This window comes from Delphinapterus leucas, chromosome 6 (genome assembly GCF_059928025.1).
Source record: "Delphinapterus leucas isolate spDelLeu-1000000601 "Yukka" chromosome 6, BTC_Dleu_Yukka2, whole genome shotgun sequence".
Lineage (NCBI taxonomy): Eukaryota > Metazoa > Chordata > Mammalia > Artiodactyla > Monodontidae > Delphinapterus > Delphinapterus leucas.
In genome coordinates this window covers 97,143,899-97,159,345 of record NC_143134.1, presented here as the reverse complement: position 1 = coordinate 97,159,345, position 15,447 = coordinate 97,143,899, and the positions used below count along the sequence as shown (strand labels likewise).

General features: G+C 47.5%; 1 protein-coding gene across 10 annotated transcripts in view; it reads left to right on the top strand.

The window, feature by feature from the left end:
• The window catches only part of ABCA1 (ATP binding cassette subfamily A member 1), a 183,375-nt gene that overhangs the window by 78,523 nt on the left and 89,405 nt on the right, over positions 1–15,447 (top strand). For 5 of the 10 annotated variants that reach the window (XM_089913478.1, XM_089913479.1, XM_089913480.1 and 2 more), the window contains 2 exons: positions 3,627–3,768; positions 5,102–5,220. In XM_089913478.1, the coding sequence (XP_089769604.1) occupies positions 3,627–3,768; positions 5,102–5,220 (261 nt within the window). Of the gene's footprint in view, positions 1–3,626; positions 3,769–5,101; positions 5,221–15,447 lie in introns of those variants that run through there. The other 5 variants (XM_089913485.1, XM_089913483.1, XM_089913482.1 and 2 more) reach the window with 2 other exon arrangements.

Below are 15,447 nucleotides of genomic sequence, written 5' to 3'. Positions count from 1 at the left end.
CTCAGAAAGGGGTAATTAAAAGAGCCCGCCTGTGCGCCTGGAGCCTGTGCTCCGCAACAAGAGAGGCCACGATAGTGAGAGGCCCACGCGCCACGATGAAGAGTGGCCCCCGCTCGCCGCAACTAGAGAAAGCCCTCGCACAGAAACGAAGACCCAACACAGCCAAAAATAAATAATAAAAAAAAAAGCCCCCTAAGGCAATACCTTAATACCACTATCATCTGGTGCCTGCCGGGCTTTTTCATATGCATTATGTCTTTATCACACAGTTGCAAATCATGGAACATACAATTTTAAGTAGCATTTGTGTAGAACATCTCAGATTGACTAATATTATTTCATTTGATTCTTATAACAACCTTGTATAATGGACTTTATAATTGCTATCATTTGCTTTAATTTCTTGATAAGTAAATTGGGGCTCAGAGAAGTGCAGGGAATTGCCCGAGGTCACATATGTATCAAGTGACAGTGATGAAATAAAGCTCAGGTCATCTGACTCTCAATCATGTGTTTGGACGACGGCCTTTTCAGTGAGCGTAGAGAATACAGTAGTGGCTGAGAACACAGGCTCTAGGTGTCAGGTTACCTAGGTTTGAATCCCGGCTTCAACACAGGTATGTCGCCTTGGGGCAAATGGCTTGGCTTCTCTGTACCTGGGTTTCCTCATCTCTATAAAAAGGGAATGATAAGACCTACCCCATATGGTTGTTGTGTTATCCCACAGTCACGGTCTTTCTCTCCTGGCTGGGCTTGCTGGATGGATTAATACTGCAAAAATGTCCCGGTCTAAAAGATCAGCATTTGTGGGGGAAGTTTGGCTGGGACCTCTTTTCCACAGCTCCAGTGACTTTTCCTGTCATTAACCAGCTCCACCCACATCCCACCAGCCCTATCGGTGCGCAGGATACAGTTCTTCAGGGAAGAGGTAGGGCTGGGGTCACCTTTGAAAGGTGTTCTCGGTCTGGTTCCGTGTCTCTCAGGGCACGTAGTGGCAGTTGTTTACCTGCTAATTTGCTAGTACACATTATACATATTCAAGTTTTAAAAAACCCCACGAAACCTCAAAACATTCTACCAGATGTGATTTTCTGATTTCACCAAAAAGAAAAAGAGCTTACAATGAAATAATACACACTCAGTTTGTGGGCCTGGAAGGTAACACTGCTTTCTTGTTTGGAACCTCAAAGATCGATGAACAAGTGTGTGTTGGATTTTGTATAAGCATTACCCTAAGCCCCACTGAAGTACACATTTTAGGGAAAACTCAGCTTTTTCATCTGATAAGCTATTCTTTCTCGGGAATTATCACAAGCAGACGAGACAGTGTAAGGGAAGTAGTGCAGGCCTTGGTATCAGACAGACGGGTTTGTTTGGATCCTGGCTCTGCCACTTGCTGAGGTTGTGATCTTGTGCAAGTTGTTGAATTTTGACCCAAATCTCTCTGAATCCAGACCATCAATTCTCAGGAATGTTGTGAAATTCCTATACCTATGGAAGATAGATAAGACTATCTATGTACTTACTGCAACCTTACTTCCTGTTCTCACCGCCTTCTAGGGACCTAGCTGGAAGGGCAGAGAGTTAAGGTGAGGCCTACAGAGGTGTCTTGTCTCTAGGAACAAAGGATTGGTATATAATTCTTCCCCATAAATCTTTCCCAGTTTGACCCAGACCCATCAAGGTCCTAATCACTTCCCTGGGTCATGAGACTCCATTAAGCTACTGGATTGTCATCCTGTGCACCAATGCCAAGTCCTTACCCTGCTTTTATTTGCAAATCAGGTGGGACACGACACACGAGGGAGGGTCTTTGCTTCACTCACCAAGGTTTAGACTGAAGCACGTTGTTGGTGTGCCGGACCAACATCACCCTGCTTTTGGTGCCAGTATTTCCTGGAGGTTAAAGGGGAGAATCCCTTGGTCCTTTGAGTATTTGGTTGGTTTACATAAATCTCCCCTGAATGAGGAGCAGCTGACCTAGGCAAGGGACCTTGTTTGGTTTTCCTTGAACTATTAACAGGGAGATAAGGGGATTAACTGAGTAAACGTTCAACAGGCCAGAGTCCCTGCAGAGGGTGGCCACAGGGTCCAGATCTTGGTTCATCCTTGCTTTGGATGTTGCCTCTCTGGTTGGAATGTGGATAGAAGAAAAAGAAAGATAGAAGGACCCCAATATTGAAATGCAAAGTGTAGCAAGTCCTGGCTGTGGGTGAACTTCTGGGGAGACTCTGTTAGTCCATTTGCATGAAAATAGTAAGCTGAATAAAACTGGGTTTCTGCCTGGGGGAGGGGGGGACTGTGTGATGGAAGGAGTGTTGCTGGCTGAGCGAGAGCCAAGGAAGTACTGTTGTAGGCTGGCCACCACAGTGCCTCAGTAACCCTAACGGGCCCATCCACTGAGCCTTAATCTCTGCCAGGCACTTTACGGCATGCTTTGCTTGTAAAATCTCACTACAGCTCTGCGAAATCGATTGTACTGTTACCACCATTTTATAGATGAGGGAACTGAGGGTTAAGGGGTCCGTGACTTGGCCAAAGTCATTGCTTAGCAAGTTGCAGAGACTGGATGTAAATCCCAGTTGTTTTGACCCTAAAGCCTGTGAAACTATACGGCTCTCCACTACTCAAAGCCATGGTTCTTAATGGTTGTTAACTCTTTTGGGGTCACAGATAACCCTGAGAATAGGATGAGCGTGGAGCCTCAGCCTTTCTGTCACAGGAATCCACACGTGCTTGGTCTCAGGTTAAGAGCCCCTGGTTCCAGGGCACATTTATCTTGATCCCCGTAAGCAGCCCCATGGCCTTTGACGCAGCACACCAGCCCCTGTACACACAGTCCTGCTGTCTGCAAGACGGTCCTCTGTAATGAAGGGAAGGGGACAGAGAGGGCATGGCCTGTTGGATGGGGCTCGGTGCTCTGATGGGAGGAGAAGCAGCAACAGCAACTAGCATAGCTTCAGAGATGGCATCTGACCCCAAGTCAGCACGTTCATTAGGTGCCTTTGAGGAGCTTGGGAGCTAGTGGAGAAGGTGAACAGAGGTCACAGAGGACAGTACCAGGGGGACTGAGGAAAGCCAGCAGATAAAGGAGGCCACAGGTGGAAGGGAAGGAGCATGACTGGGATCACAGGAATGTGGGTTCTACCCCCGGTCCTGCCCACTGACTCCCTGAGTGTTCATCATCCACTTTATCTTGCTGTGGTTTCCTCCTTCAGGTGTGAAGGAATTGGATTAGGTCCTCGCCAGGGCCCCTCTGTGTCTCTGAAAGGCGAGGTGAGTTGTAGAAGATGAAGGAATGAGGAGCCAGTACTTGCTGCCCTCCAGGCACCTTCTGTATATGGTCTAATTAACCCCTCTGGTCACTTCCCCAAGGCTGCTGCCATGAATCCCACTCAACAGACTATAGTAAGTAGATTAAGAACCGCTATCCGATGCCACATTTCCAGCTCAGGGTCAGATTAGTCCAGGGTGGCAGGTCTCAGGGATGTGGGGAATGGGACAGACAGATTTGGGATGGAGCAATGTTTGGTGGAACCAAAAGAGATAAAGGTTCCTATCAAGTCCCAAATCCTTCAAAGAATTAATGTTTCTCCTTCTGTTTTTCTCCTCCTCTATTTCAACAGGCCACTTTCCAAACAAAGCCATGCCCTCTGCAGGAACACTTCCTTGGGTTCAGGGGATTATCTGTAATGCCAATAACCCCTGTTTCCGTTATCCGACTCCTGGTGAGGCACCCGGGGTTGTTGGAAACTTTAACAAGTCCATGTAAGTACCAGATCAGGTTTTCATTCCCAAACTTGTCAGTTAATACTTTTCCTTTCCCTTCTCAACCTCTGGGGAATTTTGAATGGTTGGGTTTGAGTGAAGCTTCTTTTGTGACGGTTTGGGTGATAAAGTCCAAAGAATGAGACCAGAGAGAGCTGCCACCAGGATTTAAGACTGTGTGACCTCACTTTGGTGCATTTTAGGAGTAACGTTATGTGGATGAAAGTCCTGTGGTTGGGGGGCTTTTCCTCCAAAAACTGGTTGGTAAGTAGAGAAGGGAGATATAGCACATCAGCTTTATCCATTAATGAGCAAACATTCAGTTAGCACACACTTATTGTGTGTGGGAAATGGCTGGTCCAGGAGCTGGGGATACAGAGCTGTGCAGAGGGAGGGGCCTGTCCTCAAGGAGCTCACAGCCAAGGCTGGGAGAGTTTGGTCCTCTGTGCTCTCAGATCACCTCTCTGCCTCCAGTGCTGCCCTATCTCACTGCATCGGTCTTTCATCTGCAAGTCTTTCTCAGCCCTGGGTGTGAGCTCCCTGAGGGCCAGGATACTGCTTTCTTCACTTTTGTATTCCTGGCTCCTGGCTTCAACAACAGACATTAGGACTGAGTAAGTGTTTCCCAAATGAGCCGTTGAAGATTCTTGGAAGGCACAGAACCATGGCATGAGTTAGAAAGGACTAAGAACTGCAGGAGATGTAGCAGGACAGTTTAGAGGAAGCTGCTGCCAGGCAGTCAGGGCCACGTTATAATGTTCATGGACCTTAGGCTTTGTGGCTTTCATGAACCCCTTCTTCCTTGCAACAATATTAAAAATTTTATTTTATAACTGTGTTGGTATAAAGATGAGTATAATCCAGGCTGGATTCATTATTATATGCATTCATTCTGAATTTCTGAATTTTTTTTTTCTGATTTTAAAAGAAATTTAAACATTTTGTGGACCCATAAGAGTATCCTGGGCCCTAGGCACTGTGTCTGCTGTGTCTTTTGGATAAGTTGGTCCTGGGGACCTGTGTGCATGTGTGTGTGTGTGTGTGAGAGAGAGAGAGCTTCCTGGAGAGGCGGCAACATGGGCTGGCCCTTGATGGCTGGTAAGATTTGGTTGTATGGACACATGAGGACGAGCATTTGGGGCAGGGTTGCTGGTTGGGTGGCTGTGAGCATAGGGTCTCAGTGAAGTTGGAGGAGGGGGCAGCGGGAGTGGGTCAGGGTCGGCCCACGGAGGACCCTGCAGCCAGGCTGGGTCTTCCTGGCAGGTACTTTGTTCAAGCTGGAGAGACAGCTGGCCTAACCAGGGCTTTTCTACTTTTCTTGCACCCCCTGCAGTGTGTCTCGCCTGTTCTCAGATGCTCGGCGACTTCTTTTGTACAGCCACAGAGACACCAGCATGAAGAACATACACCAAGTTCTAAGGACATTATACCAGATCGAGCGTTCCAGCTCAGGTAAGCAAAAGCCTTCTGTGAATTGGTTCGTAATTGGAAGTTAACCTGCACCAGGGAGAGACAGCAGCCCAGGCGGCCTGGCGCTTTTTCCTTTTAGCTCTTCCCTACGGGGTTTTCCTCCTCAGTGGCTGGGCTGTAAGGCCTCTCTGCAGGATGTATTTGAGAAGAAACTAGGGACTCAGTGAGTGTGCTGGCCTCTTCTGGGGACACAGAAGAAAACCTCCCAGAGAGGAATGGCACCAGCCTGGCGTTAGGACCGTTAGGGGGGCGGCAGGTTGCTGCCAACCTCATTTTTTTGGAGTTGGCCATATGGTTGCCATGAATAAGAAGATTTACAGACGGGGTACTTCCGTGCATGTAAGAGCAGTTAAAGTTGCAACTTGATTTGGAGAAGTGAAAGTTAAGCATTCATTTCTAAAAGGAAAATGCAATTCATCTTCCTCCAGGTCATTTGATTTAGTCTGGTGGGTACTTGAACTCTGAGCTTTAAAAAGTGACACCTTTATCTCTGATCCGGGGTGTGCCCTGGGCAGTTTACTGCATGCCTTCTAGGAAGCAGCTGAGAGCAGGCAGCTTGCTGGCTGAGGCACTGGTTGCAGAAGTCACCACGGAGCAGCCTCCCGGGCCGTGGCCTACCACGGGGGGCAGGGGGCGGTGGGAGCAGACCCCTGGGTGCAGGCCGTGATGACCTGCGTGGTCTGTAGAGACTTTAAAAGCAATAACGAAGCTGACTGAGAGTCAGTCTGCTTTTTATCATCTCCATGCACTGGCGGTTCTAAACAGCATGAGTGATAAATTGCAGCCATCAGGAGTTAGCTGCTGCCACTGCTCCAGGAAAGTACTTTTTTTCTCAGTTTGGTGTTTGGGAGGAATGGGAGGAATGGGATGGGCCAGCGTTTGCTGAGAGGACTCCCAAGAGGACTCGCCATCCTCTTGGCGAAAGAAGAAATGGTGTAAAGTGCTGGAGTTTAAACCAGGCTTGGATTGGAGCTTTCTCTTGGGAAGCCAGACTGTGCTTTCCCTGGGCAGGATAAGAGGCAGTGAGCAGGGTGGGATCTGCCAACAAAGGGAGGCCAAGCAGTGTGGGGTGGTGCGGGGGAGGTGTCATTTCACATCAGAGACAGGTGTGACTGTGCTTGGGCTCCTGGGTCAGCTTCGAGGAGCTCCCAGCTGGACCACTCCTGGATGCACAGTCAGGCCGGATGCTGTTTTCTTGCCCTATAGGCCCCCATCCTGCACACCTGTCTGTCTCAGCACAGGACACAGAGGGGTAGCAATCACCAATCAAGGCATTAGTCCTTCCTTATCCCCTGGGGGCCCCCTGCCTGGTGGACCAGAGACAGAGTCACGGTTATTTCTTCCACTGCAGAGACAGTGTGACCAAGAGGAAAGAGTGCTATGATGTATTACTTTGTAGCTTGGTGACTTTGTGAATAAGTCCTTTAGACCCCTTTGGGGCCACTCTTCTCATCTGTAAAATGGAGACAATAGGAGAACCTAGCTCATAGGATTCTTCTGAGGAGTAAAGGAGATGAACCATTTAATTGCTGAAAGACCACATCTGGCACATAGGAAGCACTTAGTGAACATGAGCTATGACTATTTTGGAGTGGTGCCATCTTGGCCAAGCCATTTAACCTCTCTGAGCCTTAATTTCTTCAGCTGTAAATAATAAGTAACCTGCAATGTGAAATGTAAACCCTAACACAGTTTCTGGCACATAGTACGTGTTCAATAAATGGGAGCCAATATTACTCCTGTGTGTCAGTGATGCATTTCTGAGAACCTGGGCTTGCTCTTCTGCCTCTGCACTGCATGGCCAGAGAAACAGACTATGGTTGGGGGCGGGTGTTGTTTCAGATCTCAGTGGGTGCTTCCTTAGACGCAGAGCAACTAGAGACATGAGTCAGGGTAGAGAAGAGAAAACAAACCTGCATTCAAACAACTTTCTCTGCACAGCTCTGAAGAGAGATCTCTGAGTATGATTGTCTCCCATCAAGGCTTATCTCTCCATTCACCCAGTATGGTCTCTTATCTGCCCTGCAGCTACTTCTTAAGTGCTTCCACCTTTCTTTGCCTGTCTTGCAGCACTGAGCCAGGCCTCAGTCCAGAGGGAAGTGCAGCAGAAATGGTGCTTCTTCCGAGGTGAAATCAGTAACTTTTTGCTGAATTTGAATAGCACTCTAGATTTCAGAGAGCATCTGAGGCTGGGGTATGTTGGTGTAGATCCTGACTTGGAGACCTCTGTTTCTCTGCCCTGACACCCCTACTTACAGCGTGATGGGCTCAGCTCTCTTGCACTGTCACTCTGTGGATGGGAAGGATCCTTGGTTCAGAGTCCTGCCCTCATCAACCTTCTCTACCTAGCTGAGGAGGGAGCCTGCCTCTCCCACGGCAGCTCATTTCAGGTATTGGCAGGATACCCAATATTAGAATACTGGTATTCTAATTATCAGAATCTATTCACTGGTCTGCTTATCTCCCAGAGAAAGAGGCTAATCTATTTCTCTTGAAGTGTTAAAAGACAGCTCTTTCCCCCCCCCCCCTTCCTGAAATCTTTTGTTTTTTCTAGGCTAAATGGCCTCCATTCCTCTCCTGGAATGTCACCCCCCCACCCCCAATTTCTGCCTCTTCTCTGGTAGGTTGTGTTTCAGTGTGTCTGCGTCTTTGTTGAAGTTTATCAGAAATTACAGCAGTCTTCCAACACAGAGTAGAAAGAGCTTTGTCTCCTTTGCTCTGAGCACCATATTTCTGTTAATGCAGTGAGCTTCTTGGCATCCACGTCACACTGCTGACTCATATTCCATGCGCAGTCAACCCAAACCACAGAGCCTTTTAAACATTCAGTATTGCAAGTCACTTGTTCTCCGTTTCTGAATTGTGCTGTTGGCTTCTTGAACCTAAAGGGTTCTTCTAGTTTACATTTTTAGATTCCCTGTGTCATCTCCTCCTACCCAAACCGTTTTAGATTTTGGTTTTGCCATATGTTCTATTTGCTGCTGCTGCTTGTTGCCTGTCATGTAGGAATTTGATAAATAGCTCTCTTTGTTCTCATCCAAGTCATTGGTGACTGTGGGACCAGGGCTGGAGGCTTGGATCAGTCCAAGGCTGGAGACTGACAGCCCCTTTGGACAGTGCCATTCAGGTTCTTATAGACCTACCAACCCGTGTTGTCATCTGTGCTGGGCTACCGGGCTCCTGTGATCTGGTTAGAGGACTCACCTTGTTTTTTCCTTCCACTTCACCTGCTAAATCCATTGGCCTATCCACTGATAATCTGTGGATAGGGGAGTGTCTGCTCAAATACTCTTTTCTAGTCCCATGGTTTTCTGGGCTAGGGCATTGTTTTATTTCCACTTATTGGATGAGACCTTAGAGGCCAGTTAGTTCATTTATAGACAAATGGGTTCATTGATTCAAACGTTCAGCCAGTATTTATTGAACATGTAATATGTCCCAACCACTGTTCTAGGTGCTGGGACACAGAGGTGTACAAAACAAATATGGCCTCTGTCCATACGGAACTTCTGTTCTAGAAAAGACTCTGATCCAGCAGCGGGGAGGGACTTTCCCAAGTTTGCACAGCCACCAGAGGGATATTCTGGGAATGGAACACAGCTAAACCTCTGCTGCCCCGTGCAGTGCTCTTTCTACAGAGGTCTCTTGTGCTGTTCTATTAATCTCCCAACTGGGAAGACCACCAGTTTTAAGAGTTAAGTCATAGACAAGTCTAATTATCCTTGAAACTATCCTCATAAGAAATGCATGTAGGAAGCTTTACAGAGGGGCCCCTCACTCAGTTTTCTCATCACTGGAACTTTTTGGACATTTTATTATCTTCTTCCTAAACCGACAACCACCCAGTTGAGTAGGGGTTAAATTAATGTTTGGGAGTCCAGGTGAGGAGCGTTGCTTCTTCTTAAGTCCCTGTCATGATTACAGTCCAATGGAAGTGTACAAAAAGTTGCACAAATTCTCAAAAACTCCAGAAAAAGTGACAGGTCTAGATTCTGTCTCTGTGAGATGCAGTCTGGGAAGAAGGAGTGTTTCTCTGAGTGAGTCTTGTGTGGTATCTGAGATGATTTTGATCAGTACACAGATGAAAACTTTTCATTTTAACCCATCTCAAATTGCAATTTCATGGGTATTATTGCTTAGGAGGCTGTTAAATAGGAAAAAATTACTTGAAGTTAATTTAAAGAAGGCATCGTTTTATGTGGATGTGGTGAAACTTGTGCAAGTAGTTTGTAAATGCTGGAAGAGGGCTTCCCTGGTGGCGCAGTGGTTGAGAGTCTGCCTGCCGAGGCAGGGGACATGGGTTTGTGCCCCGGTCCAGGAAGATCCCACACGCTGCGGAGCGGCTGGGCCCATGAGCCATGGCCGCTGAGCCTGCGCGTCCGGAGCCTGTGCTCCGCAACGGGAGAGGCCACAACAGTGAGAGGCCCGCGTACCGAAAAGTGCTGGAAGATTGGAAAATGCTGCTGTAAGAGAAAGCGTTTGGGGCTTTGTATTAAGATTTGTTTTGGGGGAGTGATGTCACCAAGATGGTGAAATAGGTCTTTGCTGGCTTTGCTCCCCCCTCACAAGAAGATTCCTTTGGAGAACAAGTTCAGGCTCTGTCCCTCATTAAGTGTGAACCTTGGCCATGTTTTGATTCTTTCTGACCCTCAGTTTACCTGAAAAGTGGAGATTAGCTGCTCTGCGGGTTGTTGAGCATTAAATCAGATGACATTGTAGATGACTGATAGCGAGGTCACAGCACATAGTTGACACGCAGTTAATCTGAGTTAGTTTACCTCCCCGTCTGCTCCTGGCTGCCTTTTGGCTTTGCCAATTTGTTCATCCTCTCTGGGCCTCAGCTTTCCTTGCCTCGAAATTGGGACTTTGGCAAAACAACCTGAACAGTTTCGTCTTGGAAACTTGGTCGGTACTTGGGTGGAGGGATCACCTGGGACTGACTGGTGATGTGGGCCGTCCCCTGCCTGTAGCTCCTGGAGGGCAGGGCTGGGCCTTGCTTGTGGCTCTGTCACAAGCATCAGCATGATAGCAGTACAATCAGGCACATGGTAAGCAACCAGTGAATCTTTGTGGAATGAAGGTTAGAGATAATACCTGCCCTTTCTCCTTCACAGTGTATTCTGAGGGCCAAATGAAAGCACCTTGAAAAGTATAAAATCCCAGCACATGTCATTTTCAAGTTGATCCACTGTGTGAACCCAAGTCACCAGGGGGTCTCAATTACTAATAATGACAAAAGTTCTTAAGCACAGCCTTGGCTTTATTTCGTCTACAAGGTTTACCTTCCAGAACTTTACTGGAAGGGCTGCCATGAACCCAGAGGCTTGAAGTGGATTTACTGAGAAGCTAAAGAAGCTTCACTTTCATAGCCCCCTTCCAAGGCGCTGGTAGGGATCTCAGCAATCAAAAAATTGCCAAAGTAGGATGTTAAAAAAAATATTCTTTTTCTTAAAGAGAGTCCTCCAAACTGTGTCAGCCTCAGGCCTCACACAGCTGCATCTGCCCCTGCCAGAGGCTTGAGGGGACAGGAAGGACTGCCTACTTGCTTGGCCTCCTCTTCCACCCGGGCCTCCAGGTTTGCTCACCACTCCAGCCCACTGCATCCTCTTTGGGGAATCTGGCATTTTCCAGTGGGGCGACCAGCAGGCTGGCCAGAGCTAAGGCCTTCCCAGTAGGGCCGGTGCTGCTCAGATCAGGACTGGGCTAGGGAAGGAGGTATCCCTTTGCTTTCTTACTGTTTATTTCCTGTAGAGCAACTTAAACGTGTTGTTTAGCGATACCTAATGGGCTCATTAGCCTGCTTCCTGCTGGACATTTCAGCTCAAACATCCTCTCTGCCCCAGTGCCTTGCTCCTTCCCCAAATCCTGGAATCCAGACTACAGCTCTCCTTCATCTCTAGGTGGCATCATGGGCCCAGGCCCCTCTCGAGTTTGTATCATGTGTAGTGGTTGAAGACATCCCACATCGCTGAGGTCACGGGTTGGAAGGGGAAGGACTGGAGGAGAGATCTGGGGCAGCGGTGCCTGCATCCTGACACCCTGACTTGGGTCTTGAGTTTTTCCATCCCTGTGACATTTTTGAGTGTCAGTGGAATGGCTGTCATTTTCTATATATTCGTGGTACAAATCTGGCTCGTTTGACCTCTTTGATGTGGCTCTGACCAAGACTTTTATGAAATAAGTCCCAAGGGTTATGCTGGACTTTACTTAGGAAAATGGATCATAACTTTCTGGCTGTTGGGTTTACTGGTAATACTGAGAACTCACTGCATGAACCTTTGATTCTGCTTTGATCTTTCAAAGTCAGAAAGACCTGATCCCCTCAGGGCAGGGCAGGCTTTGGAGACTGGCTGTGGCAGGGAGTTGAGGGAAAGGGTTGTAAAGTTAGCATCTTGTAAACATCCACTGGGGCAGTACAGTTTAGTATTAACAGACTCAGCATACCTGGCAGCCAGACTGCCTTGGTTCAGATCTTGGCTCTGCTGCTTACCGGCTGTGTGACCTTAGATAATTCTGGAGCATCTTTGTGTGTCAGTTTCCTCAAAATGGGGATAACAGTCCTCTCTTAGGGCTGTTGTGGGGAATCATGAGATAAGCATAAAGCATTTAGTACAGTATCTGGCACATCAGGAACACCAGGCTTAGACTTTACTTCATTGCAGGACCATCATGTGAGGTAGGGAATTTTGTTCCTTTTTGTGTACACGAAGGAGCTGAAGCTCAGAGAGGTTAAGTAACTTGCCTAAGGAAGCACAGCTGGCAAAGGGGAGGAATAGGACTAGAACTTCAGACTTCCATACTCTGCTAGTATGTTATTACTAGCAGAGTAATAAAGAGCTGCTCAAAAGAGCAGCCCAGGCTAGCCAGAAAAGTTCCCAGGTCACAAGATACTGGGCATGGATGGACTGGCATCAGAGCAGAGACAAGAGGGCTTCTGAGGGAAATGCCAGGCTTCCTCCACGTCCCGGCTTCGTGGTAACAGACATGGGCAGAACGTTCCCCAAAGCCCATGTACAAAGAACATCCTGTGACTCACAGCCACTTCTTCCCTGCCTAAACCCCTTCCTTCCATTTGCGCAGCTGCTGAAGTTGAGGCTGCAGCCTCGAACTTTGTTTTCTGTCCTTGTGGGGCCCCTGGGGGTCATCTTGGGCGATCAGTTGACCTATGTGTCAACATTATGTCATCAAACTGGAAATTCCTTGAAATCTTTGGATGATTGCAATTCACATCCGTATGCACTTATCAAAAGTTCTAATTTGAAGCCTTAGAGTTTCATAGTTTGAAAGTTTCCCAGACCTGTCAAAACCAGGCAGCGTCTCAGAGCCTAGGCTCTTGGTTTCCATCCAGGGTAGGGCTTGGCCCCAGCTTGGTCTGCCATCAGGGGGATCAGTGCTGCACTGCTGTGTTGAAGTATTGCTTGAACTAAAGCAAATCAAAGGTCAGCTTTACCCAGACAAGAATAGAAAACACAGTTGTACTTGATTCCAGGAAGGCATGTGCCACATAATATCAGGCTGCCTTTAAAGAGTTTGGGTTGTTAACCTCAACAGCAGTGTTTCATGTCTCTTGCTTTTCCAGTATGAGATTTATTTACCTTGTGGGTGGCAAAGAGCAGTTTGGAAGTCCGGTTTGTTTCTCCTTAAAATCTTCGCATTTCTAGCCCTCTCATCGCTGTTGCATTGAGGCACAGAAAGGCAATCTTAGAGTGACACTTTGTCCAACAGACTAAGCTGTACCAGGTTATGATGCCGTTTTACATTTAAATATGTTGTGACATTCAAGTCTTACAACAGCACCAGCTTGGTGTTATCATCCCCATTTTATTGATGAGGAAACTGAGGCTCACAGGGTTACATCTTTTGCCCAAGGTCACAGAGTAAGGCTGTGAATTTAATCAGGGTCTCTCTGACCTCAAGGCTCAACATCTTTGCACCATCCCATGCTGCCACTTTGCCTTATTCCAGTATCAGGACGCATGTGTGGAGTCACCAGCTTTTGATGCCAAAATCATTATGAAGCATTTTAAAAGAATAAAATGATTCATTTAATTTCTATAGAGCGAAAAGAGCCAAAACTTTGTAAGCCAGAGCTCATTGGGTTCAGATTTACCACTTGCTTGCTCTGTGACCTTGAGCAGGATATTAACATCTCTGGGCCTGTTTCCTCATTTGAAAAATGGGAAAAATAATACCTTTCTCATAAGCTTGTTTTAAGGATTGTAGACAATAATACAGGGACTTCCCTGGTAGTCCAGTGGTTAAGACTCTGGGCAACCAATGCAGGGGTCATGGGTTTGATCCCTGGTCATGCAACTAAGATCCCACATGCCGCACGGCACAGCCAAATAAAATACAATGGCTGTGTATTAAAAAAGAAAGAAAGAAAGAAAATAATACATATAATGTACCTGGTGCTCGGTACATGTTAATCCCCTTCCTCTGCTGATAAAGCACCACCATGTCCCTTAATATACGTTTTATTAATTTTAAAAGTAAGAAAAACTGAAGTAATTTATACCTTATATATATGAACAATTCTTCCTTTCCAACCCTGGAAAGAACCCCTTCTCAGCCCCTAATTGATAAATTCATCTTCCCTTCCTTTCCCATGTTCCTGGGCTTCTCAGGGCCCTGCATGCTGATTCTAATCCCTAACTTGTGGTGTTAGGAGCCTCTGCCAATGCTACCTCCCCAGTGTTATCTTTCTTTTCCATCTGGGCTTCCCAAGCCAGCCCGACTGTGTCCACCACCTGCATTGCATTAGCAGAGCTCCTGGCCAGTGTGAACAGGTCACCTCGCCCTCTGGGGCCACGGACTCCACTGACTCTTTGGGGGCCTGGTTACCATTCAGCTTCTTATCAGCTGATGTTAGTCCTCATTCCAGGGGCTCCTGACCACCTCTCCCACCTTGCCCACTTCTCAGTAAGACACAGGTATGCTGTTGCCTTAGCAGATGGATCTGGGAAAGATGTGTCGTGTCTCTTCCCATCCCCCGATTTCAAGGTTGACTGATTCTGGAGTGGCAGAGTGGGCTGGAGGCTCACGGCTCTGCTCACCTGACCCTCTGTCCACCTTCTCTTGGAAGGCAAGGGCAGGGATCCTGTCTTTATACAGCATCTCTTTTATTACAGGCTCCTGCCTTCAAGGAGCGCCAAGAAATATTGCTACTTGGAACCATAGCTCTAGTGTTTTGGGTTCAGTAGCCATTTAGAAGTTTGTTGAACTTATGCAAGTTCCATTCTATGTAGAATAAGGAATATGTGGTTGCTGAAGTTGTGATACTCCCATTGGTCTCAGGAGAAGACTCTGGCTTTCCCGGGACTTGCCACAAAGGGTTCAGGAAGCGTGACCCTAAATATTCTGGTTTCTCTGTGGAACCCTTCACATAAGTGTCATCCAAGACTTTATCAACATTTGTTTTGAACTTGTTTAATTTTTCAGCTTGTATTTTCTCTTGCAGTGTGTGTGAGTCAGTATTCACTTAGTGTCGTTAGTGTTTACTTAACCCACCCCCTAGTATGGCCGATCTCCATTTATAGAAAAATGGAGGTTCAGAGAGTCTAAGTGACTTCTCCAAGGCCACATAACTGGAAAATTCTGGAACTGAGATATGAACCAGGTTAGCCAGACTCCAAAACCTGGGATCTTTCAGGGGTGTCTTGGTGTCCGTCAGCAAGTCCTCACTGTAGAGAAGGAAACTTCTCCTGGGTAGGGAACCCTGGGCCCAGATGACCAGCAGGGAGGTCCTGAGGCTGTGTGTACCCCAGGCTCTTGGCCTCCTCTCACGAGCCCTAAGGAGTCACCCCAGGAAGCAGCCAGGTTATCCTGCCTTACTCCCCTCTGCAGAGCCCTGAACTTCCCAGAGAAGCCCTGGTTTTCCCAGGGAGGGTCCAGCCGTCTCAGTGAAGCAGGCGGGAGCTATCCCTGAAGAAGAAAGTAGAGCCCTAGCATCAGGAAAACAAACCAAAACAACAAAAAGTACCCCAGAAGACACCTGAGTATGTTTGTTCCCAGCCCTTTTCTGGCAGAGAAATGTTTCGCAGTCCTGTTTAGAAGGCCTGGCTTAGGCTGAGTCAAGCCAGGAGCGAGAATCTGGCCGTGGCCCCTCCAGGCCATTGACAGGGTCAGGGCTGGGAGACCCTCCTGGGGTCCTTTTAAGAAGAGTATTTGGGCCTGGGAACCTGATGTGATCTCTTTCTCGACTTCTTT